The sequence below is a fragment of the Zingiber officinale genome, chromosome 8A (genome assembly GCF_018446385.1).
Source record: "Zingiber officinale cultivar Zhangliang chromosome 8A, Zo_v1.1, whole genome shotgun sequence".
Classification (NCBI taxonomy): Eukaryota; Viridiplantae; Streptophyta; class Magnoliopsida; order Zingiberales; family Zingiberaceae; genus Zingiber; species Zingiber officinale.
The window spans coordinates 89,102,096-89,130,050 of NC_056000.1; the positions used below are offsets into that span (position 1 = coordinate 89,102,096).

A 27,955-nucleotide genomic window follows, 5' to 3' on the forward strand; every position below is an offset into this window, starting at 1 on the left:
GTGCCCCTCTATGCTTATTATCCCAGCCAGCACTGAGCTATATTTTATCAAGTATGTAATTTTTATCAAGTATCTTTTCAAGGTATTATTCAACCTCGCCGATATTAGCCTTCCTCCCTGAAGGTATATCTTGATCGATATTAGTCTGCTTACTTGGAAGTATATCCCGGCCGATATTGGCCTTCCTTCCTGAAGGCATGTCCCGATCGATACTGGTCTACTCATTCAGAAGTATATCCCGACCGATCTTAGCCAACCTCCCTGGAGGTATATCTTGATCGATATGGGTCTGCTTCCTTGGAAGTATATCCCAGTTGATATTAGTCTTCCTTCCTGAAAGCATGTCCCGATCGATACTGGTCTACTCACTCGGAAGTATATCCCGACCGATATTGGCCTTCCTTCCTGAAGGCATGTCTCGCTCGATATGGGCCTACCTCCTTTGAGGTATATCTGGGTTGATATTTGCTTACCTCTTTTGAGGTATATCCCGATCGATATTGACCTACCTTCTTTGAAGTATATGCCGGTCAATATTGGCCTACCTCCTTTGAGGTATATCTGGGTTGATATTTGCCTACCTTCTTTGAGGTATATCCCGATCGATATTGACCTACCTCCTTTGAGGTATATGCCGGTCGATATTGGCCTACCTCCTTTGAGGTATATCCCGGCCGATATTGGTCTTCATCTCTGGAAATATGTCCTACTCAATATTGGCCTACCTCCTTTGAGGTATATCCTGGCCAATATTGATATATCTTCTCCATTTGGTTATCTCCTTTCCCTTCCTTATCGGGGATCTATGAAACCTAACCCATATCATTAGCCTTCCCTTTAAGTCTAGTCGAAGGAGGTGTAGACAACTGACTAGACACAAGTCTGATTTTGTTTTTTCCTACCCGTGACTCTGCCACAGGTACTGAAGTGACCTTACAAATTTTGTGTACAACTATCTTGTGAACCTGAGTACAATGATCCCGTGAATCTTAGTACAATGATTCCTTGGGTCCCTTGATCCTTTAAATAGGGCTACAACCCTCTCTTCGTTCATCACCCACATAAGTTCTTTTCCTTCCTTGATAACTTTTCCTGCTAAGAGTATGGCCTTGGATCCCCCTCTTTGGGGGTGATTCTTGTTAGACAAGGCGAGATCTATGTATGAGTTTATTCAAGTTTTTACTTCGGCTAACTCTAGGGTTCGAGAAACTATCCCAAAAAATGACGTTTCTCGAGATTTAGGATCTCCAACCGAAGGCGCAACTACTCTGGAGACTCAACGAGCTTTAGAGGAATTCTCCTTACTTACGGAGGACCAACAAAATAACTCATGGATGTCGCTACGAATGCGTAGCTCATGTTGCCCTTGGGCTAGGATTGGTCGCTCTGGAAGCAGAGCTCTAGGGTTCAGACAGGGGAGAGACTCTTTCAGTCACATTTGCACCATGGTCTGAATGGTTCTGACCCCTTCCCCTTGCCCTTGAGACCACCCTGCTTCATAGTTTTCTTCGTCCCAGGCAAAATATTATCACTTCTGTCGCCTGAGCAACTTCCTTCGTGCTTGGTAAAATATTTCCACTTCTGCTCCATGACAAGTTTGACTCTAGTGGGACTGAAATTTTCTAAGCATCCCGAGAGCTTATGTTTGTAACTTTTGTTAACTTTTTCGAGGTTTAATGTTTTGAGGGGAAATGTAATGTTATGTATCTGATTAGATTCTAAATGTAAAAAACAATCTTTTGTATTGAATCGAGTGACTCTATTGAATCCCTTTAATTCCTAAGAATAGATGTGATGTTGTGCCCCTCAATATTGTAAGTAAAATTATTTCGCTCAATGCTAGTTTATGCTAAATAACATTAATTTGGGTCAGGCTTTATGTCTAAATAACTCTCATTATTTTTCATCCTTAACCTGGATTTAGTCAAACTCAATCCCTCTTCCTTTATTACGCTTAGTAAACCACGTCTTCTCTTCAGAATCTCCTTGTTTGTGATTGGTCTTTCACTGGTAAGAGAATGTAGGAAGCGTATAACGAGGTATTACCAACCCCAGCATGATTCGATCTGTCGCATCCAACATAAATGTTTCTTTATGATTATGTGACACATACTCTCTCTCTCTGCTACGTCATGTAAGTATTTGTCCTTTTTCCTGTAATCCTCAACGTCTATTGAGATAAAAATGTTTTGATCTAACGACGGCTATGTGTTTTTCAAACCCTAAACCCTTCGTTTTCTTTTCAACTTTGTCCCTTCCTTTCTTGCCTTAGCGTCCTTTTCTTGATGCCGTCTCTGATCAAACCTCGTGCTCACTGTTTTCTGGCGATCTCTTTTCTTGCTTCTAGTAAGTAACTTATTGTTCTGCTAGCCTTTACTTTTGTCTATGGCCGAGGAAACGATTGCTCCTTGGCATGTCCAAATGTCTTCTTCTTTTGATAAAAATGCTAGGCTCACCATCCGCCGTCAATATGAAATCCCCAGAGAGTATAACATCTTAATCCCGAAACCAGATGATCATCCTCATCGTCCTCCTGCTAATTACGTGACTTTTTTCAAGGATCAGTTGATAGAAGGTTTAAGGTTTCTCATTCCTTCTTTCCTAATCAAAGTAAGCCAATATTTTTATATTCCTTTGTAGCAGTTTGCACCTAACGCCTTTCGTTATCTGTGCAGTGCTTACATGCTATTTCGTTTGTTAGATATCCCTCCTACTTCTCAAAATTTTTTCATGTTTTCTTACCCCAAGTGTTCGGAACCTGGTGTTTTCCTGTTTCAATCCCGGACTAAAATGGTCCTTTTTGAGGATATGCCCTCGTCTCTTAAAACTTGAAAATCTCGTTTCTTCTTCATAAAGTTTCCAGGACCCATTCCTTGGTCTCATGCCTGGAAATCCTCCTTACCTCCCTTGCCCGATGTCAGGGAGTTTCATCTTCATCCTTCTTTTCCTATTTATTGTAAAAAGTTGTTATGTCGTCGACTTTCTATCCCCAAGTGGCTGAGGGTTGATCTTCTATACTTATTTGGTCTAAGCCCCGTCAAACCTGCTACACAAGTCTCTTTAGGTAAAATTCTGCTTCTTCCTTATTGATTTTTATTAACTAAATCATTTTTCTATCTTTGTAGTGGACAACTTTTATTCCGCTTTAATCGATGAAGAACTGCGTCTGGAAGATGATGCAATTCGCGCAAAAGAGCAAGAGCTTCTTGCTGTCGTTGCTCCGCCACCTCCAGTTGAAGATCCGACTCCTCTGGTTGAAGTTTCCAGCTCTCAGGTGGTTCCTGAGGCTCCCGAAGGTCTCCCCGCAGAAATCCCTGTTGTTTCTTTGCCCGCTGTTGTTTTACTAGTGGATGCTGCTACCTCATCAGCTGCCCCCCTTCCTATCATTGAACTCACATCTCCTGGCAGCTCCGGTAAATCAATAGCTGAAGTTGTTGTCAGCAAACACCCGGGGCGCAAACTTACTAGGGCTCCCCCTCCCAAAAAGAGACGTATCCTTCCCGCCGATGAACTTGTCTCAGAAGGTTTTGTTCCTGCCGACCTTCCTTCTGACGAACCTACTCTGGCTGAGCTCTATCCTTCTCTCACCTTCTCTGCTTCACCCTCTTCCAGCACTAGTGCCCCTGGTGATGTTTCTTTCACCTTTCCATTGTCTATTCCCGAACTCGGATCCTTACTTTCCTCACCCTCTTCTTATTTAGTTTTTGTTCCTCCTTCTATTCCTACTTCCTCTTTCTCCACGGGTTCTTCCACCATTCTCGTCCTCCCCATATTGTTAGGAGGTTCTTTTGCTAATGCTTGGGAGAAAGTTCGTCCTATTTTTGAAGAACTTACCACTCCCGAAATAATTGATCGTTTTTCCCATAGTGAGAATCAAATATGTTTATTAACGTCTACTTTTTATTCATCAGTAATTATGTCATAACCCTTTATTATATTTCTAGCGATGGATAGAAAATATGGGCTTATCTCGGCTAATGTACAATTTATACAACGAGAACAAGAAGCTGAGATCCGAGAATGACAAGCTGAAATAGCAAGTTACTGAGTTATCTTCTGCCATATTTTCCGCTGCCTCCAAGAAACAACTTGAAGTCCAAATTGAAAGTCTTCAGATACAGTTCAAATCAGCTACGGATCTTAACAAAGAATTAACTTCCAATTTGGAGAAACGGACAGTTGAGCTTGGCAAGTTAAAGGCTGATTATGAATCAGCGTTGGCTGAAAAACTTAAAGCCTTGCAGCTGAAGGATGACGAGATAACTTCTTTGAATACTTCCCTAAATTCAGTTAAAACCGAGATCTCCACCAAAGAAGCCGAACTGAAAACTTCTCAAACGGCTTTGGTCGTCTACAAGGCTAATGAAGACACTCGCTTCAAGGATAGGGCCACTATCATGATTAAATCTACTGAGTTCAACAAGCCGATCGTGAAGTCGATCCTAGCAGCCTTCACTGCTGGAGCTGAAGGGGCGGTGCAACAATTGCGAGAGGAAAACTTCTTATCTCGCGATCCCCCGCCCAACTTCCTGAATCGCCGCAAACTCATCGATAACAGGCCTCCTGATCTATTTCCTCAGCTGAACTTAGAATGATTTTCTTACTTGAATTCAAATCCTTATAAGGGAGACTGGGACTTTGTGATGACAATCTAGTAAATTTATGTAAAGTCGAACTTCCCTCTTTATTGTTAAACTTGTTCCTCCTCATGGTGATTGTTCGTTTTGTTTAAGTATGTTGAGTGTCATCTGGTCGGCCGCCATAAAACTTCGTTCAACATATTATAATATCCTCTATGTCGACCGTTCTGTTGTGACCGGTCGATGCATGCTAGTATGGACCAATACCGTCCGGTACTTTACTGTTGATTAGGTCCCATTCAATTTAGTATAGTCATATTGCGATATTCTCAATATCGGTCAGTTTATTATACTCGATTAATTTATACTTGTATTTATGAATATCATCTAATGCATTATACTAACATATATAATTTATGCACATCAACTCCCATGTACCAAGCCGGGTTATAAGCGAGCATGCTTTCAAGCTTATAAAAGTTTCAGACTCCCATGCACTAGGTCAGGTTATAAGCGAGTATGCTCTCATACTTATAAAAGTCTCAGACTCTTGTGCACGAGGCTGAGTTATAAGCATGTATGCTCTCGCACTTATAAAAGTTTCAGACTCCTGTGCACCGGGCTGGATTATAAGTGAGCATATTCTCGCGCTTATATAAGTTCGAGACTCTCGTACACCAGGCTAGGTTATAAGCGATCATGTTGTCACACTTATATAAGTCATAGACTCTCGTGCATCAAGGCGGGTTATAAATGAGCATGCTTTTGTGCCCTTATACTCTTCTTAACCTCAGAATGATCACTCAAGCTATAAGTAAAGCAACTCCAGCATTTCTTATTCATAATTTCGCTCGGGTCAATTTCTCATTCTAATAAATTGTATACCGCAGGGGATAAAGAAAATTTATTCTACTCAAGTTAATTTCTCATTTGGATGAATTATGTATTACAAAGGATAAAATTTTTTTATTTTTCCCATAATATCCACACCAATTAATAAGATCATAAGCATGGGCAATGTTAAAAGGTTTAGCCTAGATTGGGGATTTTTCTACTCGACTTCCTCATTATGGCTGACAAGATGATGGTTCTATACGGGGGAATGCCTCACTCAGGGAAACATTCATCTTAGAACAGATTCTTACACGAGGAGCTATTGATACAAAGACTAAGCATGAGAAGACAGATATGATTTAATTATGACTTGAGTCAGTTTATCATTCCAATCTTAGCATTTAAAATATAAGTTTTGCAATAGTTACATGGCACAAACATATAAGCATGCCTTACATTTAATCAAACTTAAAATATTATTTAGGAGTTCTCCTAATAGTGTTTATCTATCTATAAATCTTCTAGGAGGTTCGACAGAGAGATAGCCACCCTCATGCAGTTGTTGAATCACCCCTTCAGCCCCTAGACTGAGGGTGTTCGCAATCTAATTCCCAAAGATCTCACCAAATTCTTGGAATTCAAGATAGGCTTTTCGTCTAACCTTGAAATGGTCATCCTCTTCAACCTTGTAAAACAACAACTTAGACTTGGAAGTGTCTAGTTCAGCTTGTAGGGATTCCAGCCGAGCTTCTTGGGTGTCCAAGTTATGTTGTTGTGCAAAGATTTGCATATCTCTGGAAGATATTTCTCTAAGTCGCTCGATAGATCTTGAAGCAAGGGAAGCCTTTATCTCTTATACCAGCACGGTCTGCCTGGTTAAGTCTAATAGTGCTTTAGTTTTTAAGGCTACTTCCGCACGAACCTTAGACTCACTACCAATAGAGCTTCTAAATTTCTCTTGTATTCTTAGTGAGACTCCCCCAGCTATTGAGACTCTCTCAAACTTTGCTCTATACCTGCTAACAGCCTCGCTTGGAGTTCTACCTCCTTCTGTAATCGAGTCGTCTCCTCGCTCGGATTGGAGGTAGAAAGTCAATTCCTAGACGCATTCCTTAAGGATTTTATTGTCCCTCTCTAGGCCAACCACTAGATGGCTTGTGTTTAATCCTAAGGCATAGAACTAAAAACAAACAACAATGAGAAGGGTTGTTAGAAAAGGTTCATTTTTTGGAAGAAATAGCACCAACTTACCATGGTGGTAGCCCAAGCGTGTTCGCAGCGCACTCGTGATTTGAAAGGTCCCTTGGGTGTTTCCTTGCATCTATCCAAGACTCAACTAGGGACCTTGTAGCTTCAAAACTCCATAGGAGGGAGGAACGAAGGCACTTCCCTATTGGGAGGGCAGGTCGAAAGAAGATTTAAGTTAGCGTTCTGGTTTAGTAGGAGAACTTGACCTTACGAAAATGCCTCGACCAAAGCTGGATGGTAGGGATGGATAGACGAGTGATGTAGGATGATAAATTGTCGCAGTCATCCGTGGTTGCCTAGTGGAGGAAGGCATAGGGGAAACACTGGGTGGCCCGAGAATAGAAGGTCTGGGCGAAGAGTGGACCGCGATCATTGGCTCATTTCCCTGAGCGAAGGATGCTAAAAGCTCAGTAGGTGGTCATCTGGGTGCGGGTCGCTCAGATATGACCAGAGCACTCGAGTGACGCCTTTTGGCGAGTGAGACATCAGATTCGCTAGACTCAGATGGAGCTACTGCTACTTGAGGAAGGTTGGGAATTAAGGTAACTCACTCAAATTCACACTTCTCCTAAATCTCCTTGCCTAGTCGATTTAGGGTGTCTTTATTTACTCGAGCTCTGCCAAAGAGGAAGGCTCTAGAGATTGTCTCGGCTGCATTCATAATACTTGTTAAATACAACTATAGGAAAATATTATTTGAGGTCAAGTAGAAGGAAAGAATACAAGTCTTACCAAAGGAGAGGACCACTTCAAATTTAGCTGGATTCAATCCTAACATATATAACAGCTCCTCTTGAAGCAACACTGAAATATCAAACTTCAGTCCAATTAATTTTGATATGGCCCTACTAAGGGATGGTTCTTTGTCGAGGTCACCCAAGTTGGGTGTAGGTGGGAGGCTCTATTGCCAAGCGTGTGGCCAGGACACCCGAGTTGGAAGGTGGATGAAAAAATAGTTGCTTCTCCAATCACTACCTTGTACTAAGAATTTCTCAAAAAGACTGAGTTTTGATTAGGAAGCAAAGCGAAAACAACCTTCGACCACTTGTTGGAGATGAAAGAAGTAGTGAAATAAATTTGGGGGGGGGGGGGGAGAGAGAGAGGAACCCTAAATAGGTGGAAAATAATGGACATCCCGCATATTACACGAATATAATTGAGAATAGTTGTTGAAGAGGAATGCGAAAGTACTAGCTCACCTCGGTGAGAAAAGAAGGGAGAGAGAATCGTAGGCCCACCTACATTTGCTCCTTAAAGAAAGCTATGTAATGTGAAGAAGGAAGGTGGGGCGAGCCTACGCAGTTAGTACTATGATATGCAAATAGGGAGGAATGTCATAATTGTACTGAATATCATCGAGTCTATACTAAGTAACTGGGAAATTAGGTGAGTATAAGCTGGACCAGAAGTAGCCATCAGGAGGGCTAAGAAAAGGATTCAATTAGAGAGAGTAAGGAGGAGAGAATGGAGGAGAGACAAGGTCGCTGGAAATTGTAAGTCTAGAACTCTAGGAGGAAGAAGATGACAAACACGAAGGGTTTAGGATTTTTTGAAAGGTTCTCTAAGGAAATTCTGTAAATACCCCCTTTAACATGGGTCCCCAGATTGGGAAAATAAAAAATTGGGTTAGTTATTATGGCCACTGGATCAGAGGACGAGATAACGTGATCCTAGAAAGGTGTGAGCCGATTGACATGTTAGAAAAGTAACGTTGGCAGACACCCATCACCAATAAGAAGAGAACAATTATGACGGATGGGACAATTGCATCATCATCACAAAAAGTGGGCGCTTATATTAAGGCAGATTTGCTCTAGTCACTAAGCGGTTAACGCTAAGACCCCTTAATGATTGGTTGGCCTTAAGCAGAGGCAAGTTTCTTACCCTTCCACCTCTTCTATCGCTTAAGGAATCGACTGACCTAAAAGTCCAACCAAGTCTTAGAGACCGGTTGGTCTTGGTCTTGGTCTAGTCAGTATTGGTCCTATTATACACATATGAGAGATTGTCCTTATTCAAGTATTTTATCGCACATTGATAATCATCGTGAAAACGATTATCAAAAGAATTTTAAATTTGAGCCCCCTCTAACTACACGAATGCAGTATAGAATTGACTTAGGTCGTTTCCTAATGAAAGCAACGATAGGATGATAATCTTAAGATTGCATATTATTTCTATTTTTGAGGTTTTTAATATAGAAATGGGGGTTTTGGATTTTGATTATAAACCTAATAAATTAGAAGCAAAGCAAGTAGAAAACTAATCTAATGATGGAATGGAATCTAACTAAGTGCCAACAACTAATCCATAACGCATTGTCACTTTACGCTATGGATTAACCATCAACACAATTAAACGAAGGAATGAAATGACAAAGCATCAAATGAAACGTAATCTAATAAATGAAATACAATGTAAGTAATGAAAGCTAAGTCTAACTTAACTACAATTGTAGAAATTAAAATGGCAACATGAAGTAAAGCATCAATGAAACTAGCATGTAACGAAACCTAAACTAATCTATCCTAATTACATTCAATCAAAACTAGAACATAACGAAATTAAAAGAACAAGACAAAGTAAGAATTAAACAAACTAAAATACATCAAATTAAAACTAACTATTGGTTGAAGCAATTCATCGAATATGTTGCTTGCATGAAACTAATTAAACATAGTACGAACAATTCAAACATGGAAAATCATATTCAATACAAGCATTCAATAAAAGAACTTCAACACAAGCAAACATCAACAATGAACAAAATTAAACTAAGTTCACTAAACCACAATCCACACATCCACTTCAATTCCAACGAGAACCCTCGTCAGGACCCGACAATCAAACCCTGAACTCCAGTGAATAATAGCTCACTGTCGGACTTGCTGCTGGCTTCGACACAATGAGGATGAGACAAATCTTCCACTGAAGAACCCCCTCGGATGGAAGTTGCTAGAAAAATTGGATGGCATGCTGCCGCCACTCCTCTGCCTTTGCCGCCTAAACCCTAGTAGGAAGAAGTTTTCGAAGGTAGTTGGAAGGTGAGGTCACACCGGAGAAACCCTCTCCGGCGAGGTGAAGTTGGTCAAATCGTCACTTGCAGCTTCTGCCTGTGTTGTTGCTGTCATCGCTACTTGGAATCAAGAAGATGAGGTGGACTGTGGATGGTCGGCCGACGATAGTAAAGGTAAGGGAAGAGCCGTCGATCGGTGGGGAAAAGAAAGGAGAAAGAGGAGGTGTCGACGATGTGGGGGTTTGTCGCGAAACCTATCCACGAGGAACAGAGAAGAAGAGGATTCCACTATTCGTCTGCTTGAGAGAAAAGAAAAGAGGAATGGATTCTTAATGGGTTTCAGGTTCGGGTTAAGGAGAGGAATCCAAATCCAATAAGAAAAGTGAAATTGGGATTTTAGAATTGGGCTTTAAGAGTGAACTTGATGATTGAATTGGGTTTTTAAAATTGGGCTCCTCTCTTATCCAATACTGCTACTTGAGGAAGGTTGGGAATTAAGGCAACTCACTCAAATTCACACTTCTCCTAAATCTCCTTGCCTAGTCGATTTAGGGTGTCTTTATTTACTCGAGCTCTATCAAAGAGGAAGGCTCTAGAGATTGTCTCGGCTGCATTCATAATACTTGTTAAATACAACTATAGGAAAATATTATTTGAGGTCAAGTAGAAGGAAAGAATACAAGTCTTACCAAAGGAGAGGACCAGTTCAAATTTAGCTGGATTCAATCCTAACATATATAACAGCTCCTCTTGAAGCAGCACTGAAATATCAAACTTCAATCCAATTAATTTTGATATGGCCCTACTAAGGGATGGTTCTTTGTCGAAGTCACCCAAGTTGGGTGTAGGTGGGAGGCTCTATTGCCAAGCGTGTGACTAGGACACCCTAGTTGGAAGGTGGATGAAAAAATAGTTGCTTCTCCAATCAATACCTTGTACTAAGAATTTCTCAAAAAGACTGAGTTTTGATTAGGAAGCAAAGCGAAAACAACCTTCGACCACTTGTTGGAGATGAAAGAAGTAGTGAAATAAATGGGGGGAGAGAGGAACCCTAAATAGGTGGAAAACAATGGACATCCCGCATATTACACGAATATAATTGAGAATAGTTGTTGAAGAGGAATGCGAAAGTACTAGCTCACCTCGGTGAGAAAAGAAGGGAGAGAGAATCGTAGGGCCACCTACATTTGCTCCTTAAAGAAAGCTATGTAATGTGAAGAAGGAAGGTGGGGCGAGCCTACGCAGTTAGTACTATGATATGCAAATAGGGAGGAATGTCATAATTGTACTGAATATCATCGAGTCTATACTAAGTAACTGGGAAATTAGGTGAGTATAAGCTGGACTAGAAGTAGCCATCAGGAGGGCTAAGAAAAGGATTCAATTAGAGAGAGTAAGGAGGAGAGAATGGAGGAGAGACAAGGTCGCTGGAAATTGTAAGTCTAGAACTCTAGGAGGAAGAAGATGTCAAACACGAAGGGTTTAGGATTTTTTGAAAGGTTCTCTAAGGAAATTCTTTAAATATCCCCTTTAACATGGGTCCCCAGATTGGGAAAATAAAAAATTGGGTTAGTTATCATGGCCACTGGATTAGAGGACGAGATAACGTGATCCTAGAAAGGTGTGAGCCGATTGACATGTTAGAAAAGTAACGTTGGCAAACACCCATCACCAATAAGAAGAGCACAATTATGACGGATGGGACAATTGCATCATCATCACAAAAAGTGGGCACTTATATTAAGGCAGATTTGCTCCAGTCACTAAGCGGTTAACGCTAAGACCCCTTAATGATTGGTCGGCCTTAAGCAGAGGCAAGTTTCTTACCCTTCCACCTCTTCTATCGCTTAAGGAATCGACTGACCTAAAAGTCCAACCAAGTCTTAGAGACCGGTCGGTCTTGGTCTTGGTCTAGTCAGTGCTGGTCCTATTATACACATCTGAGAGATTGTCCTTATTCAAGTATTTTATCGCACATTGATAATCATCGTGAAAACGATTATCAAAAGAATTTTAAATTTGAGCCCCCTCTAACTACACGAATGCAGTATAGAATTGACTTAGGTCGTTTCCTAATGAAAGCAACGATAGGATGATAATCTTAAGATTGCATATTATTTCTATTTTTGAGGTTTTTAATATAGAAATGGGGGTTTTGGATTTTGATTCTAAACCTAATAAATTAGAAGCAAAGCAAGTATAAAACTAATCTAATGATGGAATGAAATCTAACTAAGTACCAACAACTAATCCATAACGCATTGTCACTTTATGCTATGGATTAACCATCAACACAATTAAACGAAGGAATGAAATGATAAAGCATCAAATGAAACGTAATCTAATAAATGAAATACAATGTAAGTAATGAAAGCTAAGTCTAACTTAACTACAATTGTAGAAATTAAAATGACAACATGAAGTAAAGCATCAATGAAACTAGCATGTAACGAAACCTAAACTAATCTATCCTAATTCCATTCAATCAAAACTAGAACATAACGAAATTAAAAGAACAAGACAAAGTAAGAATTAAACAAACTAAAATACATCAAATTAAAACTAACTATTGGTTGAAGCAATTCATCGAATATGTTGCGTGCATGAAACTAATTAAACATAGTACGAACAATTCAAACATGGAAAATCATATTCAATACAAGCATTCAATAAAAGAACTTCAACACAAGCAAACATCAACAATGAACAAAATTAAACTAAGTTCACTAAACCATCCAAACCACAATCCACCTCAACTCCAAACCAAGGACACCTCGTCAGATCGACAATCGAACCCTGAACTCCGGTGAATAATAGCTTCCTGCCGGTCGCTGCACGCTTTGACACAATGAGGATGAGAATGCCGTCTAAACCCTAGTAGGAAGAAGTTTTCGAAGGTAGTTGGAAGGTGAGGTCACACCGGAGAAACCCTCTCCGGCGAGGTGAAGTTGGTCAAATCATCACTTGCAGCTTCAGCCTGTGTTGTTGCTGTCGTCGCTACTTGGAATCAAGAAGATGAGGTGGACTGTGGATGGTGGGCCGACGATAGTAAAGGTAAGGGAAGAGCAGCCGATCGGTGGGGAAAAGAAAGGAGAAAGAGGAGGTGTCGACGGTGTGGGGTTTTGTCGCGAAACCTAGCCACGAGGAACATAGAATAAGAGGATTCCACTATTCGTCTGCGTGAGAGAAAAGAAAAGAGGAATGGATTCTTAATGGGTTTCAGGTTTGGGTTGAGGAGAGGAATCCAAATCCAATAAGAAAAGTGAAATTGGGATTTTAGAATTGGGCTTTAAGAGTGAACTTGATGATTGAATTGGGTTTTTAAAATTGGGCTCCTCTCTTATCCAAATTGAATTGAAGCTTTAAATGAACCCTTGGATGTATTGAGTTTTCAATCAACGACCTAGATGCTCCAAATGTAATCTCTTCCTTTTCCCTTCAAATCAAGCTGAGCTTGATCAAACTCAACTCAGATTCATGGCGCTTTAGATTTCCTACAAAACCAAATTCAAAATATAAGAAATCATGTCATGACTAAGGAAAAATTATAATTAAGTCTAAAATAGGTCCCTATTCATAAATCATGATATAAACACAACATTAAGCATGCAAGAAGGTAAAAATGCTAAGTATAAAAGTCAAAATAATAGATAAAAATACTAGTTATCACACACCCGATCGGGAAAAGGTGCTTGGCCCAGTGAAAGATAGGTGGACACTTTAGGTTTTTTTTTTAAAACAACAAGGCGCAAGGAGATAAATAGTCACAACTAAACAAACAAAACAACCAAATATAATTTTGAAATATGAAAGAGTGATAGTTCCAAAACTAAATTACAGGAGTTATATTATTCACCAGAAGTGATAGGGAGACTACTTTAAAATAGGAAAAAAATTGGGTGAGCATTCTTTGATAAGCCTATGACGGTCCAAGAAATTGGCAAGAGTAGTTGACGTCAAGTAGCCTTTTTCTTGTAGTTGCTTGATTGTATTATTGGCTCCAAAAGTAAGAGCATTGACGATGGAATTGACAATTGGCATGTTGAAGTCTTCTGACGCCAAGAGGATTTTCTTCCTCGCTTCAAACCGATCCTTCTCCCTATTCTGATAAGAGGTTAGCTCTGCCTGAGTGGCTGTTAGCTCGATCAAAAGACATGCTACTTCAAATTTGCTGGCATTTATAGTAGCTCGATCAGCCTCTAAGTTCACCCAGAGCGTCTCTAGCTCGGTTTCTTGGGCGTCCACCCTCTGTTGCTGTTCGACCGCCAATTGAATTTATACCGCAAGGTCCACAACGTGGCTGGCCTTTAAGTCTTCCAGGGTGGCCAAACACTGGATTTTGACAGCCTTCTCGTCAAGCTCAACCAGTATATTGGCTCGGCGAGCAATCTCTTAGCGTGGCCTATCTTTTGAGGTTTTTTGGGTAGGTTTGACTTTCTAGCCACTCGACGTCAGTTTAGTTCTTCGCCCGAATCTCTTGGAGTTCTTTTTCTACTTGGCTCAACCGTTCTAGTTGATCCTGGCTTGCTTGGCTCAAGCGGGAAGAACTGTCGGGCGTGTCTACCTCAGATAGGCTCTTCTTCAAATCTTTATTTTCTTGGGCCAAAACTATGAACTTGTGCATCATGCCCAACTCAGATCTCCTGACTCTCAGCATAAATTCGAGTGACCCTAAGAATCGGATGGTATTTCACTCAGACATCCAAACTCCCAGCATATATTCGAGCGACCCTAATAATCAGACAGTATTTCACTCAGATATCTAGACTCCTAGCATATATATTCAAGCGACCCTAAGAATTAGATAGTATTTCACTTAGATATCCAAACTCGTAGCCTATATTCGAGCGACCCTAAGGATAGGGAGGTATCTCACTCGGATCTCTAGCATTACCATACATGTATATCATAGTAGTGCAGAGTGCATACCAACCTTATAAAACTCAAAGTTCCCTTCATTACTCACCCGGGCAGGTCAACGCCTGCCCGAGATATGCTCAGGGAGCAACATTGTCAGAGAATCCTAACAACTTATCAGAGAATAACAACAATCTATCAGAAAATATTCTTTTAAGATGATACAAGTTCAGGGAACCTTTCTCAGAGGCAATTATACTTCTCTCAGCCGACACATTATGACTGCATATTCCTTCAACCGCCTCATTAGTGGTGTCAGTTATAAAAAGGATGAACATGAGTGGTAGAAGATTCCTCGGACTGGCTAAACACCTTTCAGGATGCATATACTTCATTGCCCAACAACTTCTGACACCTAATATTCTCTGTCATCTCATGATTGCGGAGGTTATAGAGGTGATATATAAACAGAGAGTTCTGTCCAATGGTAAGGTACGCACACTTCATTACACTAAGCGCACATCCTGTTGTTCATTACTACTATTCTACTTCCCGTCTGGGCAACACATTGATTTGAGCGTCGGAGGGCCTTCGCAAGGGACCCCTTCCTTGGTTCTGACATTCTGTTGGCCTGTTTGAGTGGTGTAGGGAGCTTAGTGCACCAGTCAAGAGTCTTCGATCCAATCCAGAGGTCTTCATTCAGTCAACGTCACAACCACCTACCCAGCGTGTCATCTCCATCTTCAGACAGGATCTGATCGTATAAAATTTTTCACTGGTTATCAGGATAAATCAGAAATGCTTAGGGTGACCCATCTAAACGGCTAGCGTTGTTGGGTTTGTTATCTCAATGAAATCCTAGCCTTGGAAGCATAGATAATTTCTTATCCAATGGTAACTTTTTTTAGCGATTTCTTTAGGGTGACTCCACACATTGTAGAATGGGGTAGGTAAATCATGAGGACTTATTCAACCTTAGTTGAGCAGTTATAAAAAATAGGTGCAACATGAGGACTTCCCAGAAGGTCACCTATTCTAGTATTATTCTTGACCAATCATACTGAACTTTGAAGGTTTGATAAAATTCAATGTATTAGTACTGGTATGATTGATATCACTCTCTTGATATGAAAGGGGGAGAGGTAATAAATTTAAGTTAGGAACCACTACTTGATTATTATTGATAAAAGGAAGAGGACCTCATACGCCCATCTTAGAAGAGGAAAATGTTGAATGGACATTATCTTAGTTTCCTTAATCATGGACATAGTGCAACATTACTTAATTATGGTCTAGGATTGCTTTGTTACTGTCGTCGCCATTAGAGACATCATATAGTGGAAACGAGCTATTAGAGTTTGCTTCCCCTTCTGAATTTGTATTTGTGATGAGAGGATGATCTGGTATTGAAAGTAGCCTTTCGAACTGGTAAATCATCTTCAACATTTGAATGAACACCATCTCAATTTATATTACCTCCCATTCTAACTGCAACATACATATGTGATTTGTGCCCTGGGTAATGATATAGTGACAGAATATTTTTTTTTAACTTTTTAGATATTTAAAAATTGAGTCTCAGTTTTAATAAAATAATAGATAATTTTTTTTAATAGACAGTCGACCTAAGAATAATAGACTAAGTCATCATCCTGAGTATTTCTTAAATTATTTTGATAACTAATAAAATTTGTTCGTAGGATCAAATTAGTCATCTCAAAATTAATTAACATAAGCAGCATATCTGACATCAAATAATCCTAAAAAAAATCTATGATTTTTAAAATTTGGCTGAATGAGCAATTAAATTATGCAAAAGGCACTTAAATGTCTAATTTTTATATAATAAAAATTAATAAAATATTTTATAAATATAAAAATTAAATATTATTCAAAAATAGTTAAAAATATTACGTATTATTAAGAAATATTAGTTAATAATAACAGTCTTCTTAAATATTTTTACCAAATTTTAATTGAGATATAAAAAATAGTGTAGAATTAGCTCTATGCCGTCCCTGGGTTTAAACACGGCAAATATTGGGGTCTGTCCATGAACAACGGTCCAACCCGTGCCGGGCCGGGCCCATCCCACTGGTGTGCGTGTGTGATATTGTGCCGGCCAGACGAGGACGAAATGGAGGCGGCGGCGGCGAGGAAGCACTTCTCCCTGTAGGCTTTCGGTCGTCGTTGAGGCCAATGGAAAACTCAAGATTTGATTTTGATTTGGTGCGAGCTCCACAACCCAACGTCAGATTGCCCGCCTTACAATGAAAACCACTTTTTTTTTTTTTTGTCCTGAGGTTAGGCGATTATTTTGTGTGGTTTTCCTCGCGACGGGCCCAACGCGACCCTTGAGTCCTCCGAGAGCCAAGAATTTATCGAGGCGAATCTTCAACCTCCTGGATTCGAGTTTGGAATCCTCCGAGTCAATTCCTATTTTCTGTGCCAATCCGATGAATTTCCGAAGGACATGGAATCTCACTATAGATAGGTTTCGTTCTTCATCTTTTGAGCTTAGCTTTTCTTCTCCTTGTTCTGAAGGTCCGAGTCAAAGTCCTTGTTTTGAGTGACGAGTGCCTCCCTCTGGCATTTACGAAGGCATTGGAAACGTGCGACAGGTAATATTCGTCTACTTTTGGAGTATCAGGTTTAGTTTGCGTATGGTCTACGAGAGGAGGCCTAAACTATCAGTTATTGAAGCATGGAATTGTGCGTAAGAGTGTGAATTTTCTATATGCTCAAGGGGAGTCAGTTGCTCAGTAAGGTATTATGATGTTCTAGGGTGTATTCTGGTTTGTAGGGCAAATTGTAAGCAGCAGTCAAAGTTCTGCTTTTCACTTCAAGCTAATAATCTGTATACCATTTATCATTTCTATATATCTTTGGTTGCAGGGATTTGGCTGTTGGGTTCCAGATCCAATGATAAGAACTACTATTAGATTGCAGAGGGGAATTTATAGTGGAAGTAAGAAAGGTTTCTTCTGAACATGGATTCATTTAAAGCATTCCATGCTAGAGACAAAAGCCCAGAGCCAAATGACCTTAGTAGTCATTTAAGTTTGATGAATATTGGAACTTTTACTGATCTGTTCAACCCTTCAATCATTGATCAGTCTTTTGCACAATTCAGTTGCTCCACTCAACCAGATTTCCATGTGCAAACCACAGATGTTGTGGTTAGAATGAGAGGTAATATGAGTAATAAAGATGGTGTTCATCCAAGTGTTGGAGATAATTCACAAGTGCAAACCACAGATGTTGTGGTTAGAATGAGAGGTAATATGAATAATAAAGATGTTCATTCAAGTGTTGGAGATAATTCACCAGTTCAAAAGACCACTTTACAATCCCAAGTGACCCTTGATACTCTCCCTATAAATATGGTAAGGGAAACAGAATCCAGTAGCTCGTTTCCACCATGTGATGTCTCTAATGGTGATGACAGTAGCAAAGCAATTCGTAGACCAACTGTAGATGTTTCTTTAGGTGAAAAGTTACTTACAGCATTATTTTTGTTTAAGGAATTTTGTCAATTTACTGGAGGAGAGATACTCGCCCAAGTTTGGATGCCTTTCAAGCAAGGCGACGAATATATATTAAGCACCTCCGAGCAGCCCTATCTACTTGATCCGGCTTTTGTAGAGTATCGAGAAATATCAAAAGCTTTCACTTTCTCTGGCAGAGAAGCACCTGGGTCTCTCCTTGGCCTTCCGGGTCGTGTATATATCTCTCGAATGCCAGAGTGGACCTCAAACATCAAATACTATAGTCATTTAGAATTCTTGAGAGTGGATCATGCGCTGAAGTATGAAGTTCAAGGGACACTTGCATTGCCTATTTTTCATGATAATGAGCATTCATGTTGTGCAGTTCTTGAACTTGTTACAAACAAAGAGAAACCCGATTTTGACTCTGAATTTGATCATTTTCGCAATGCTTTACAGGTTAGAATTTAAAATAATTGCTTTGATACTTTCTTCAAGTCTACATTACACATGATTGCAATTGGCATTATCATTTTTCCAACACAAATTACAATTTGGGATGACCTCAATAACCTTTTTTTTTTATCCTATTGAAAAATCTCTAAAGAATTGCTTCCTCTATGCTTTGATTTTCTTGGTGTGGCATGATCAGTGGATGTAAATGTTCATCAACATTTCAATTCTCAAAACAGTTGTTTTGATGATTGGGGCTTATTGCCCGATGAAAAATACTTTCATTTTATATGTTTATAGGAAAATATCTTGAAATCAATATTGTAGTTATGATTGAATGATGGTCATATCTAATGTTTACATACTATTACTTTGCAGGCTGTAAATTTGAAGAGCACTAAAGCACATGCTATGCAACAGTTCGTGGTAATAATTTTCTCATCTTTTTAATAATTTGATTTGGTCAAATTTATGTTCACTTCCATCAAACCAATTATAATTTAAATATTGTTTCATTTCTTTTTTGATAAACTGTACTGTACAGAGTCTTCAAATTAGTCAGACGTTTGTCTTCACAGAGATACACAATGTGTTGAGAGCTATTTGTCATGCACATTTGTTGCCTTTGGCACTTACTTGGATACCTTTTAGCTATTGTAACCGGGATATGGACAAAATGACCATAAATGTTGATGAAGAGGTATCTTCCATGCTAAAGAAGGAAAACATGCTTTGCATCCAGGAGTCAGCCTGCTATGTCAATGACCAAAAAATTCTTGGCTTTCTACATGCATGTTCAGAGAACTGCCTGCGAGAGGGGCAGGGCATTGTAGGAAGAGCAATTCAATCTCACCGTCCAATTTTCTCATCTGACATAAAAACATTGGATGTGCACCAGTATCCACTTGCACATCATGCACGCAAGTTTGGACTGCATGCAGCTGTTGCAATCAGGCTGTGGAGTACTTACACTGCAAATGATGATTATGTATTAGAATTTTTTCTTCCAGTCAATTGCAGAGGAAGTGATGAACAACAGCGTTTGTTAAATAACCTTTCAATTACATTGCAAAGACTGTGTGGAAGTCTGAGAACTGTATCAGATACTGTGGTAACTGGCTTGGATGCCTCTAAAATGACCGTTGATGGATCAGGAATAGATGATCTTGATTCAATGAATTTCTGTGAGAAACATTATCAATCCAGTCATAATGAACAAAATTCAACTGACTCCCACAATAATATGCAGACCATAAACAGTTATCAGGGAGAAGCTGCTCATCTCAATCAGGTTATATTTTCAACTATCATTGTGCTAGATTTTTAGAACCTTCTTCTATGCATAAGTAATTTCATCTCTTGATGTCAGCTCAAGTTGTTGTGTCAAAAACATATTGTCGCCATTTTAGTAAACTTTATGAACTCAACTACTATTATGAATTTTCTATGTCACTACTTTTGAATTGAGATCTATATACCTTTTCCTTCATGTAGCACAAGATAGCTTTGATGCCATATTGAAATTTAACCCTAAATAAAAAAAAAAAAATCAAAATAGCTATCTCATACAAAGAAGGTATGTTACATGGACAAAAAGGAGAAAAATCTTATTAATCAAAAGCTAAAGCTGGAAAATACATACAAATATTGTACTTTTATATACTCAAATACCAACTAAATGACAATTCCACTTAGTGGGATGCATAATAATCCTAATAAACTCTTATTAATTAGCAACTACTCATTAAACTACTACAAAATGAAAAAGATACTCTAACTAAATTATATGGTACCTAAAATAAAACAATTATCAACTAATCTAAAATTCAAATTGACTTGTTTTTTTCGTCGTTATCTTTCAGCTCTTTAGATGTCCATTCCAATGAAAGACAAATTGATACACTTTATTTGACTTTTTGAGCTGTATCTTTCCTTTTGGTTACATGTGCCAATGAATTAGAACCTCCTTATCATATAGTGAGTATATTGTTCCATGTCTTTACCACAATCATTGGGTGAAAAGTAACAATGGTGAGAAGAAATCCGTAGAAGCACAATCTTTGACAAAATTGATGGAGGCTCAATTTTTCTAGTGGATTAGCATATCCTTCAATTTAAAAATTGAATCACAATTTAAAACAATTGGAACATGGAATAAACAAGCATTAAAATTAAGTTCTCTTACAATGCAATTGAATAAATTAATTATTGACACTTCTTAACTAAATAATATGAGACAATTATAATTATAAATAAATAATGACATTTAGATATGAGATAATTAGAATTCATAAATGCAAAATAACATTTGAGTGCATCACTAGGTACTTTATAGTAATTGACAATATAATTTCTCTTCTAATTTTGATGTGTTGCTTTTGTATCAGATTAAAAAAAATTTGACGGTAAGTGATATATAAGGAAACAAACTCATTAACTCATTAGGTTGATGACCTTTTAAGTCATTACTAGCTATAAAGATATACTAATAAGAGTGTTACTTGATTTAGCTATTTTTTTAATTCATGTTTTTCTTTAGTTTACATGTTTATTTTTTCAATTCTCTCTTTTGATGGGTAAGATAAACAAGTTATAATTTATAAGCTAGGTGATGTTAATGACTCTCTAAGGGGGGCAAGTCGAGGGTCCTTTAAAATTATGTCATTAAGAGATGTTATTAAAGGATTTTTTTCTAAAATAAGTTTTTTTTTAAAGTTTAATTTCTTTATTTTAATTAAAATTTCTTTGATTATGAGCGAATTATTGGCTTTACATATTGTTTTTGAATTTCAATTCACTTAGGAAAATTTCTTTAAGGTGATAAATTTAATCGATCACTCTCTAAAAATATTGAGGAATACATGATTTCCTCTAAAACGTGCAAGCCAACAACTCCCATGCTCTTGTATCCGAGCAGATCCTTCACTCGAGTAGTCCTTCACCTGAACAGGTCCTTCACTTGAACGAGTCCTTCACCCGAACGGATTGGGGGCCAAGAGTGATGTGGGTATCCACCGCTCTCCCTGGCTACACAACTGCATCTCTTCCTTTCAGTCCAAATCCAGCAGAGCGTTTAATCCCGCACACACAAGTGAGTCTCTTGCATACAAGTCAACACCGATCAGCAGGGGCCAAGGTAGCCAGCGTGACTCCTCTGACCGTCAAGTCAGCACGAAGCTAAAAGAAAGAGACAACGTGGAGCTAAAAGAGAAAATGTTGTCTCCTCAAGAGAAGAGCGCCTAAGAGAGGAAGTTGAGTGGATCAACTTAAAAAAAAATGAAAGCACTTTAAGCAACTTAGTGTCTTCTTTGGGAGAAGTGCTTTAGCAAGGGGAAGAAGAAGATCAGTAGTTGACCAAGTCAACTCTCTTGACTTAGAATCAATTATAGCGGATTGCAATTACTTTCTCCCGGTGCACAAGCTGCCCTTTATATAATGGTGAGACAAATGTCTATGTCGATTGCCATTTGTGCCAGCAAACAGACAGTGGCAGGCATGGCCAGAGGTGGGTATGCCACTACCTTTTGTTAGAGACAAGGTCTAACACACGACATGTCTAGGTAAGGGTCTAAGGTTGACCTCTACTCATCCTACATGATATTGTGCCCAGTGGACCATTGCCATCAGCTCCCTTCCCATTGCACATGGGGCCTGTACACCTGGTCGGCTGATGTCAGCTTCCCTTTGAACAACTACTATGCCCATGCTTAAGACAACACCGCTTTTGTTAGACTCATGGTTAAAGAATCATTAGAGAGAATGATTAGATTTAATATGCGGAGCAGTTGAATTTGGAAGAGAGATTCTTGAGCGGAGATGTTCTCATGTTCCGAATCAGTATGTTGAGTATGTTTCGGGATGCTCCTGCATGATTAGCTAGTCATGAAAAGGTAGAGTAATAGATTCAGTTGGCAAACGCGAGGGAGACTCGAGTGGGTGTTTTTTTGACAGGAATTTACTTGAGCTAGTCGACTGCAATATCTTTTCTGAGCGGGGAGGTTCATAAAGCTGCAACATCTTTCCAGGATGTTCCCGCACGGGGATGCTCCATTGTGCCTTCTGGTTTATCCTCCTACTTGCCTGGTCACATCTCTAACCGACACGCGTGGACCTGTCCAGGTATATATGCCTGGGCGGGGATTGTGAGGCATATCACATGCCTCCCCCACTTAGTCAGGCAAGAACATATGATTGATGAAGCCTGACTGCTGACATGGCTAGATATATATAGATATTTCCGAACATGGATGTTCCTGTGCCCCAAGTGTAAATGTAAAGGATGTTCCTGAATGGGGATGCTTCTGTATGCTAGCTGGTAGCGAGGTTACAAGTCTATGCGGTCTTTCTAGTGATGCTCTTACGTGAGGATATTCCCAGACCTGTGCAAGCTTTTCAGGGATGTTTCCATGCTACAATGACTTTCCCGTCGTGCCTTCTTTAAGAGAGAAGGGCTTAAGAGTAAAGAAGATGCATAGGAAGAAGATGTTACCAATTATTCTCCTTTTCTTGCTCCGTACTATCATATTTATAGAGGTGAGTTCTCAAGTTATAATGTGTTATTCAATCTTGGTACTCGGAGTTACTGAGCTAGCAGGAGAGCAAAATCACCAAAACCACACCAACTTGAAGTAGGGGATAATAAGAAAACTATAAAATTAGAATAGGGAGACCAGAATACCGATCCAGGCCCGCTCAGGGAGAGGAACTCAATCTCGTAGGGTTAGGGGATGATAAAATTTCCAAACACCAGAACACCAAACCCACTCCCACTCAGAGTCAAGAGGGAATAAGAATAGCAAAGTAGGCTCGGGAAGAGCTCGATCCCGCGAGGTTGGGGATGATAAGAATAGAAAGTATCGATTCAGACTCGTCCGGGGAGAGGAGCTCGATCCCATGAGGTTGGGGGATGATAAGAATAGCAAAGTATTGATCCAGACTTGCCTAGGGAGAGGAGTTCGATCTTACGAGGTTAGGGATGATAAGAATGTCCAAGTACCAGAATTCCAATCTAGATTCTAGACCCTCTTGGGAGAGAAGCTTGATCCCACGAGGTCAGGGATGATAAGAATAACAAAGTATCGATCCATAGGAGCTCGATGTCATGAGGTAAGGGGATTATAAGAATCACAAAGTAACGATTCAGGCCTGCCCGAGGAGAGGAGCTTGATCCCACGAGGTTAGAGGATGATAAGAATAGCAAAGTATCGATCTATATCCGCCCGGGAAGAGGAGCTCGATCCCATGAGGTCGGGGATGATAAGAATATTCAAGCACTAGAACATCGATCTAGACCTGCTCGGGGAGAGAAGCTCAATCCCGCAAGGTTAGGCTAGGTCCCATATTGACCAAGGAGAGAAGCTCAATCCCGTAGTCGTGAGGATACACCAAAACGCCAATCCTCTAATCGGGGAGAGAAGCTCGATCCCACGATTGTGAGGATACATCCAAAAGCCAAACCCATGCCAACCTTGAGTCCAGGGAGAATAAGAATACCAAAACACCAGAATGTGCCCGAGGAGAGGAGCTTAGTCCTATATAGCTGGAGGATAATAAGAATAACATAATACAAAAAATTCGATCTCAACCCACCTGGGGAGAGGAGCTCAATCTCATGGAGTCGGGGAATAATAAGAATACCCGAACAGCAGACCACCATCCCAATATCAAAATACCAGAACTATAATCCCCACCCGTCCAAGATAATAGAATACCAGCATACAAGAAACCGATCTTGACCCACCTGGGGAGAGGAGCTCAATCCCACGGAGTCGGTGAATAATAAGAATACTCGAACACTCATCCCGATATCAGAATACTAGAACACTAATCCTGACTCGTTCGGAATAATAGAATATTAGTACACAAGAAAATAGATCTCGATCCGCTCGGGGAGAGGAGCTCGATCCCATGGAGGCGAAGAATAATAGCAATGCTAGAACGTAGAGAACTAATCTCGACTAGACCGGTGAGGGGAGTTTGATCCCATGGAGTCGTGATCAATTAGACACTAATCTTGTTTATCCAGTAAAGACAAAATATATAGTGATTGAGAATTATTTTTTCTGAAATGGTTTTATATGACACAATTAAAGTAAGAGATGTGGAATAAAGGTAATGCATCAAATATTATCCATAGAGTGTCTTTCCAAAAGATCTTTTTAAGAAATTTTGTGTTAAGCCTGAACTTATCTCCAAAATTTCACTGTAATTGAATATATATTTTAGGTTGGAAATTAAAAAATTACTGTCTGAATTTGCTCTGTTAAAAATTTCAAAATGAAACTTCAAAGTGATCTTTTAGCAGTTTTTTTCCTATTGTTTCATGATTTAGAATCTTAAAGGCAGTTCCTGTTTATTGAACCTAATGATTAATGTGTTTTTGAGTCTTTGTCAATATTTTCTTTCAGGTTTTCTTTCTATTTCTGGTTATTTGGTATTTGGGCTAGTGGTGTCTAGCATGCACGAACGACTTTTCCTTTCTTTCATTCTGATTAAATTTATTAAAAAAGTGGGCGTGAGTGTTGGAATGAATTGAATTAATGGACTAACCGATGTTAGAAGGAATGCATACTATCTGTGAGTGAGAAACTAGGTGATGAACAAAAACAGAATAAGTGAGAACTCATTATTGGTTTTGATATCGTTGACCACATCAGTCAGTACATGCTGTGGTATATGGGATCTTGGTTTAACTGATTAACAGCAATCGGTCTGTAAAGCAAATCAAAATAGAAGGGCAAGAAAAAGGTAAGATCCTGGCAAAAGGGATAAGCGTGTACCAGCTGGAAACAACTGCATTGACGTTTTTTCTTCTCTTTGGCCCACCTTTATTCAGCTTGTGGCAAGAAGTTTTGTCAGAAATATCATATTCTCATTTTAATATGTTTTCAGCTTAGTATAATACTAATGATGCTGTTGATGATGTTTCTTTTGTGTTTTCAATTATTAAAGCCATTAATATGAAAAATGTTGCACTTCTATTTCATATATATGAAATTTTCCTAGATCAATTTTTTGTCATGCAACCTATCCTTTTTGTTCTGATTTTTGATAGAAAGATTTAACTGATACTCCAGGAAGTAAATGGTTGGTGAATGCAAAGAGAGTTTTCTTCATCTGTAACTGTTTTAAAGTGCAGTGAACTCAGGAGATTCAGTGAGTGATCAAGCAAAAATCAGATTTTTCTCTGATAAAGTTTCTGTATCAAGTAGTCATAATTAGATGGATGTTTATTGGATGCTTTCAATATTCCAATTAATAGGGAACTACACTAATCTCTAAGAAAATCTGACTGCTGTGTACTCTTCTATTGCTTTCTTTTTTAGCAAATAGAACTGCAGCTAGATGGATGGCTTCAAAGTTTTTGAATGTTCCTAGATTTAGATGTCGTCAAAGTTTCTTGATTGTTGCTAGATTTCTAGGATAGCTTTGGTTGGTTTGTTAATTTTTTTGTTTTAGTCCAAGATGGTTGTTGATAACTAAAAAATAGCACAGAAGTATGTTTTCACTAACTTTACTTTTTGTGATCAGACACATGTTGGTTCTAGAAAGCATCGAAAGAAACCAAGAAGTTTAATTGAAAACAATGTTAGCTTGAGTGTTCTTCAGACATACTATTCTGGGACCCTAAAGGATGCTGCAAAGAGCATTGGTGGTGCGTTTTCTTTCACATATTGTCATAGCTTTCTTATTGGAATTTGGTAGCTGTTTTTTATTGCACCATTTGCTTTTAATTGCTTGAATGTACAAGGAAAATGAGTCCTTAAAGAATCAATTATAATTTTGTATAGTTAGCAGGGCAGAGTTTTTCCAGGTAGAACAAATGTTTTATTTTTATGTCAGTTTGTCAGAGTTTGATTCTCCCTAGCACTCTTAAAATACTTTCTTTCTTTCGTAAGATTTTGACAGATTATAGTTACCCATACCACCAAGTTGAACCTATGGACTGTGTTGGTTTTCCATATAAAGAACTAAAATAAATATCATGCGATTCAACTATAGAAAACTTTTGAAGATGATACAAAGTGAAAGTTATGGAATATTTGCATTAGCTACCTATGTGATGTGATTTAAGTCATTAAACATTTTGATTACTGTTGATAAAATCTGAATGTTTTTTAACCAACTTCATGCAGTCTGCCCAACAACACTGAAACGAATATGCAGACAGCATGGCATTTTAAGATGGCCATCTCGGCAGATAAAGAAAGTAAACCATTCTGTTAAGAAGGTCCAAAGTGTGATAGATTCTGTACCAGTTTCGCTGGGTTTGGGAAAGTTAATGTATGATCCCAACAGTCAAGGTCTTTTCGCTGAAGTATCACCTGAAAAGTCACTATCTTTTTTAGAATCAGCTGGTCAGGCCTTATCGACCATGCATTCTGCCAAAAGACATGAAAACAAGCAGTTCGCGGGTTCATCAAAAGCATACAACTGCTTCATTAGTAACTGCAAGCAGAGGGAGAGATCAGGAATATCTAGATCGATATATAGGAAACATGATAAAGCAGAAGTTTCTCCACTTGATAACAGCACTGAACAAAAGTTCCATTCAGTTGGAGTAGCGTCCCATCTTGCACATGATGCATACCATCGTGATGTTCTCAACAAAGGTGATTCACATTTAGAAAGTATGCAATGCCAATTAGTGTCAAGGAGTTCAACTTCAAAAATAACTGAGGAGATGCTGAAAGAAACTCCCAAAAAAAGTGTTATACAGTATGACCATAACACAGCAGATAGCAGAATCACTCAAGGCAAATATGCTTCTTGTTCCAACAGTACAGATTCATCCAGAGGCAGTTCATCGAGTGACCAAACTCTCAAAAAGAGTGTAGAGATAGGGATGTTGCTCATGGAGACAGATGACTCACCTTCGCACAATTGCACATCCATCAGAGTCAAGGCTAATTATAAAGAGGATGCAGTGCGGTTTAAGTTCAATCTATCCCTGGGTTGCAGACAATTATTTGAAGAAATTGGAAAGAGATTTAGCTTATCTATAGGGACATTCCTGCTCAAGTATAAGGATGATGAAGATGAGTGGATCACGTTGATGAATGACTCTGATCTGCAAGAGTGCGTTGAAGTTTTAGAGCAATGTGAATCCAATTGTGTGAGAATTCTTGTTCGAGATCTTCCAAGTGCTGTTGGTAGCTCAGGCAGTAGCAACAATCTGCTTCTGAAGTCATGAGGCCTGAGGAAGAATGCCAATGATATCTTCGTATACTCGAACCGATGATTCTGGTCTGATTAAAATGGTCAAAGTGGTACTCACTGTGAGGATAGTGCTTCATTTGTCTCGCTGATTAGCCATTATATTATATAGCCAACTAGCTACCCGTTAAGGCTAGCGATGCTATATCATTTAACATTTATTTTAGTGTAAAAGGCATAAAAATAACATTTATTATTAGTGTATTTAGAAATTCTAGTAGATAAATCAGTGTGGTAATGGTGAATAATATGGCAACACAGGT

The 27,955-nt window shown here is 39.1% G+C and overlaps 1 protein-coding gene across 4 annotated transcripts; it reads left to right on the top strand.

The window, feature by feature from the left end:
* Window positions 1–16,628: 16,628 nt before the first annotated feature.
* Window positions 16,629–27,940, top strand: LOC122009836 (protein NLP2-like). Of its 4 annotated transcripts, XM_042566146.1 has the most exons (7): window positions 16,630–17,302; window positions 17,431–17,921; window positions 18,060–18,482; window positions 18,855–18,902; window positions 19,021–19,767; window positions 26,007–26,130; window positions 26,612–27,940. In XM_042566146.1, exons 2-7 carry the CDS (start codon window positions 17,526–17,528, stop codon window positions 27,667–27,669), a joined length of 2,796 nt encoding a protein of 931 aa, XP_042422080.1. In that variant the 5' UTR covers window positions 16,630–17,302; window positions 17,431–17,525; the 3' UTR covers window positions 27,670–27,940. The 4 variants fall into 4 exon arrangements, with proteins under 4 accessions (XP_042422079.1, XP_042422077.1, XP_042422078.1 ...); XM_042566145.1 differs by having other exon boundaries at window positions 16,629–17,346; window positions 17,431–18,482; XM_042566143.1 differs by having other exon boundaries at window positions 16,629–17,302; window positions 17,431–18,482.
* The last annotated feature ends 15 nt before the right edge of the window (window positions 27,941–27,955 follow it).